The 3,183-nt window shown below is 45.7% G+C and overlaps 1 protein-coding gene across 1 annotated transcript; it reads right to left on the bottom strand.

Moving 5' to 3' along the window:
- Nucleotides 1-1,938: 1,938 nt before the first annotated feature.
- LOC308644077 (olfactory receptor 7A40-like) lies at nt 1,939-2,868 on the bottom strand (the record flags this gene model as incomplete). The annotated part of the gene is made up of 1 exon (XM_081284772.1): nt 1,939-2,868. The coding sequence occupies one exon, from the start codon at nt 2,866-2,868 to the stop codon at nt 1,939-1,941; it is 930 nt and encodes a 309-aa protein (XP_081140898.1).
- Between the last annotated feature and the right edge of the window lie 315 nt (nt 2,869-3,183).

The following is a 3,183-nucleotide window of genomic DNA, read 5'->3' as shown; positions in this document are numbered from 1 at the left end:
AAAAAATAAGAGGGGGACCAGGAGTGTAGGGGAGGGGAATCAGGAGAGGGAAGTAACAGGGGAAGTTTTGGGGATTGAAAGGGAGCATATTGTGTTATGAGTACATATGGCAATGCAGATGAACCCCACCATCAAGGATGATTAAATGCCACTAATGAAAACACCATTTCAAAAAGCATACGGTGCATGACTGTTGTCTATCAAGTAATATATTTGAGTCTAGCACTATTGAAATGAAATAAAAGTACATGCACATACTAGTGAAAGAGTAAGACATGGCACAGGAGTAGGAATGGCAGGATAAAGAACAGATCCGGGGTTTGGAAAACTGTGCTACAGACACAGAGGCTCCAAAAGCTGAGGCTTGGACAGTGAAGGGGAGCACTAGGAGAGGGCCCATCAGTGAACTTTGCAGAATGTCCTTACATGTTGTAGTTTGGATATGAGGTGTCCCCTAAAAGATCCTGTGTGAGGTACTCAGAGATAAAGAAAGTGGAGTGGGAGAGCTGTGACCTAAACCATCCATCCCAGTTTGAATGGACTGAGTGGGTGGTAGCTCTGGGCAGGTGGGCATTGCTATAGGAGGCAGGTCAAAAGGGCATTTCCTGGAAGGATGCAGCCTTCCTGGGCACCTTCCCGGCTGCTCCCTCTCTGTCTGCTGGCTGGCATGAGATGAGCACTGATTCTCCACCAAGCATGTCTGCCATGATGACCTTTCTCACCTTGGGCCAGAGCCATGGACTCAATCTCTGGAATCAGGAGCCAAAACACTTTTCCTCCTCTAAATTGTTCTTGGGTATTTTGGTTACAGATATGCAGAGTTGACTAGTGCACATCACCACCCTCGGCCTCTAACCAGTAAGACCCCATGTCTGAGAGTACCAGCCAAGGTTAGCAGAGCGTCCTCGGTTGACTCTTACCTGACAACAAAACTTGAAAGGAACTGGAGGCATGTGAAGAGATGGAAAAGACCAGAAGATAAGGAGTGATATTGGCCAAATCATGTTCTTATATTGTGTTCAGCTACAAATATGTGACGACAAATCCCATCACTATGTGCAACCGTAATGTACCAATAAAAAAAACGTGGGGGGGGGGAAGACCAGAAGATTTCCCAACATACACACCAATGTGAACAAAACCAAAAGCATTATTTTACAATCATTTATTTTGGGATAATGTTCATGGTGGCAAAGCCTTGATACATAACCAGTGCCAGCAGAATGGAGACAGTCAGAATAACCTGCTACATTTCTATTTACCATTTGCTCTGATATTTAAAAGCAATAATCCTGACTACCTTGTTGTTCACATTTATTTCAGATAGTGGTATCAATAAATGACCATGGTGGGATTGTAGGAAACCTGGAGATAGAGTACGTTATGTTTCAGCAGGACGACGTCTGAGGTATGAATCCTCGTTCCCAGAAGCACTCCTGGGCAGCAGACAAGCTCTGGTGCATGCCTTTCTCACATGGTCAACTGTAAAACCACCACTCAGTGGACCTCTACATATTAAGGAAGAGCAGTTAAGGTAGCAACACAGAAAGGAAAAAAAAAAAGAACAGAAAATGGAAAAACTGTGGTCTCAGATTTCCTCCTTCATAAAATAAAGGAAACAGCCTCAGTGGGTTATATTCCACAGCACAGTGCAGCTCATCAGAATATCAGACTCACGGAAATCTGCAAATCTCTTCTGATCTGAGATGGAAAGAATTGAGAATTTAGGTCTGAAAAGGTAGAAAATGTTGGCAATCAGAGAGAAAATGATACTCCCTAACGAGCTTCCTTAAATACCAACACAGTTGAGATTAAAAGAAACTCCAAGAAATTAACAGAAGGCACAAGGTCCACTTTGTGGTCTGGATAAAGAACTGCAGGGTCTGGTCCAGGGTCTCTGAGGCCTGTGTCCACAGGCACGACTTGGAAATATCTCCTCTACGGCTTCCCTTGGAAGAGTCTCCTCAGTGCTCCCATGATGTCCTTGTTCCTCAGACTGTAGATGAAGGGGTTCAGCATGGGGGTGACCACGCTGTACATCACCGAGGCTCTTGCTGTGGATTGTGAGTTCTGGGTAATGGAAGAGCTGAGGTACACCCCCAGGAGTGTAGAGTAGAACAGGGAGACCACAGAGAGGTGAGATGCACAGGTAGAGAAGGCTTTGTACTTGCCCTGAGCTGATGAGATTGCACGGATGGAGGACACGATCTTGGAGTAGGAGTACAGGACCCCAACTAGAGGGCCACCTCCCAGCAAGACAGCTCCAAAATACATCACCATGTCAATGGAAAAGGTGTTGGAACAGGCAAGTAGGACCAGCTGGTTGAGTTCACATACAAAGTGTGGGATCTCCAGGTCTGTGCAGAAGGACAGCCCCAAGGCCATTAAGATATCTATTAAGGAGTTCAGAGCAGTCAAGGCCCAGCAAGCCAGCACCAGCAATCCACAGAGCCGGCGGTTCATGATGACCATGTAGTGCAAGGGGTGACAGATGGCCACATACCGGTCATAGGCCATCACAGCCAGGAGGAAGTTATCCAAAACACCAAAGAATATGAAAAAGTATATCTGGATGATGCATCCATTATAGGTGATGACCTTGCTCTGGGTCTGGATGTTCACCAGCATCTTGGGGATGCTCGTTGTGGTGAAGCAGATGTCTGCAAAGGACAGGTTGATGAGTAAGAAGTACATGGGCGTGTGCAGGTGGGAGTCTGAGATGGTGGCCACGATGATGAGCAGGTTCCCCAGCACAGTGACCAGGTACATAAACAGAAACAGCCCAAAGAGGAAGGGTTGCAATGTGGGGTCCTCTGAAATTCCCAGAAGAAGAAATTTTGTAATGCGTGTGTCATTACCTGGCTCCATTTATTTAATGTGACTAATGAAAAAAAATACAGAGAAATCATTTGACACAATTAGGCAGTACTAACCTGAAGGAAGGGGATCTTTGAAGTGTACAATCAAGACTAACTGCTATGCTTTGTTTACGATTCACTCCCTCTTTAGGGGATCCCCTGGCCACCTTAAATTTGGAGTTGCTCTCTCACTGTCTCGGTCTTTCCCCAAGAGAACCTTCATTACAGATGACTAAAGACTGACTCTTTCTTGTGTTTGAGGAATATCAGTTAGTGACAGTGGTGGTCCAGGCACTGTCTAGGCAACGATAGGTCACTGCCAACA

The sequence above is a fragment of the Spermophilus citellus genome (assembly GCF_964194105.1).
Source record: "Spermophilus citellus genome assembly, chromosome: 3".
In the NCBI taxonomy this organism is placed as follows: Eukaryota; Metazoa; Chordata; class Mammalia; order Rodentia; family Sciuridae; genus Spermophilus; species Spermophilus citellus.
The sequence above is the reverse complement of the archived record's forward strand: the minus strand, read 5'-3'. Positions and strand labels throughout refer to the sequence as shown.